Source organism: Gregarina niphandrodes (assembly GCF_000223845.1).
Source record: "Gregarina niphandrodes unplaced genomic scaffold scaffold00002, whole genome shotgun sequence".
Taxonomy (NCBI): domain Eukaryota; phylum Apicomplexa; class Conoidasida; order Eugregarinorida; family Gregarinidae; genus Gregarina; species Gregarina niphandrodes.
Genome location: NW_011645774.1, coordinates 683,069 through 685,068, shown reverse-complemented (window position 1 = coordinate 685,068; position 2,000 = coordinate 683,069). Strand labels below are relative to the sequence as shown.

Below are 2,000 nucleotides of genomic sequence, written 5' to 3'. Positions count from 1 at the left end.
AGGGGAGGGAACTGGCCACGAGGGAGGGAACTGGCCACAGGGAGGGAATTGGCCACAGGGAGGGAACTGGCCACAGGGAGGGAACTGGCCACAGGGAGGGAACTGGCCACAGGGAGACCTACAATTCAGTCTTATATCCAATTTGTTAGAGCCGACAAGCATAATGCTTTCCGTGAGTCCTAGACTTGTCAGGCTCGATCGGTCCTTTAGATCCGCATGCGTGTGCCTTTTGGAAATCCCGGTAACGAGTAAGACTAGCAGGGCGGTGCAGAGTTGTTTGCATTCTGCTGGAGAGAGGAACGAGGTGTTCTCTAAGTTTTGTTGTATCTGGCAAATGGCCCTATACACCTGACTTCCTTGTTCAGTAATGTGTTTGGTGTTGACTAGTTGCTTCATTAAAAAATGAATGTCTTGGTGCTCCACAACAGCTTCAGCATCCTCGGGGGGGCTGAGCGGCTGATGGTGTGTGTGGCAAACGCCTTAGCCACTGAACACAACGTGACGGTGGCTACCACGACAGTTGCTGCTACTTATAAATTCCATAAGAGTATCCGGCTCCTGGCTTCTAGATGGCCGACCTCTCTTCCACGTGTTGCTCCTGGCCTGGTCAACTTATTGATATCACTCTATCTAGCGGTATTCGTCCTGCTGACCCTATTGTGAGCCACCACTCTAAATGTATGCCACCAACTGTATTTGCCATGACTGTTCCGTCCCGTCTGTTAGCGTGTGTCCACACATCACACCGTATATACCAATGGGTTCATGCTGGCGTAAGATTGGCGTCAGATATGGTGTTGTGATGCTATGCTCCTTTAGGTTGTATGGGAGAAGGAAGTATGATGTTGTGGTATCGGATCAGTCTCCAGCTGTCAACGGCATGTTGCGTTGGCTTGGTTGCCGGGTCGTCTTCTACTGTCATTTTCCGGACGCGCTGTTGGGGAGCGGTGGGTGGGCCGTGAATAAGGCGTCGATAACGGACTCGTCTACGGGGTATTACTCCGAGTCGCCGGAAGCAAAGTCGGTACTAGAGGGGCACGGAAAAGCCGGGTATAACTTGCGGCGTGCGTACCGGTGGTGTCTGGATGGGTTGAACCGTCGGGGCATGAGGCATGCAGACTTGTGTGCATGTAACTCGCGTTTTACATTGTCCAAGTTCCATACGGTATATGGCAAAGACGTACCCGCACGTGTGTTGTACCCGTGTGTGCCGGATGACGTTGAGGCCGAACTCAGCCGCGGACCCGGGACCGACAGTGGGGACGGAAAGCGATGTCCCTACTTGCTCTCGCTGAACCGCTTCGAAGAAAAAAAGCGCCATGAACGTGCGATCCGCGCCGTACTCCACGCTCGCCGACAGACCGGCATCCGACTCCGACTCGTCTGCTGCGGCGGCGCCCAAACGCCTGCCGAGTGGGCGTACCTCCGCAGACTCCAGTCTCTCGCCAACGAGACTGAAGCCAAGACGGAGACCGACACGACCGAGACCGAGACTGAAGCGAGGACAGGAGGTCGAACCTCCATTGGGACCTCGATAGAGACTGAAACTGGCAGTTCAGGTGTGATACAATTTGTGGTGAATTGCACAGACGCGGAGAGACGACAGTTATTGCGACACAGCTGCGGATTGGTTTACACGCCCAGTGACGAACACTTCGGGATAGGACCCTTGGAGGCGATGGCCTTCGGGAAGCCTGTTATCGCGGTCAACTCCGGCGGCCCGCGCGAAACCGTGCAGCACGGCCTGACTGGCTGGCTCGTCGCCTCGGAGGCCGAAATGACCCAGGCCGTGGCAACTCTCGACCGCGCTCCCACAGGTACCATGACCGAACGCTGCCGCACCGCTGCACAGGCCTTTAGCTTCGCCGTCTTCCGCAGAGACATCAAAACCATCATCGAGACCGTATTTAACGGCGCTCAATAAAATAATGGAGGTCTCCATACGGTCGCAACATCCGGACTGAGCCCGGATGGAGGAAAGGAAAGTCTTTTTTTGTGAA

At 55.0% G+C, this 2,000-nt stretch overlaps 1 protein-coding gene across 1 annotated transcript; it reads left to right on the top strand.

Moving 5' to 3' along the window:
• Positions 1–757: 757 nt before the first annotated feature.
• GNI_017600 (putative glycosyltransferase) lies at positions 758–1,924 on the top strand (the record flags this gene model as incomplete). The annotated part of the gene is made up of 1 exon (XM_011130739.1): positions 758–1,924. The coding sequence occupies one exon, from the start codon at positions 758–760 to the stop codon at positions 1,922–1,924; it is 1,167 nt and encodes a 388-aa protein (XP_011129041.1).
• Positions 1,925–2,000: the final 76 nt, after the last annotated feature.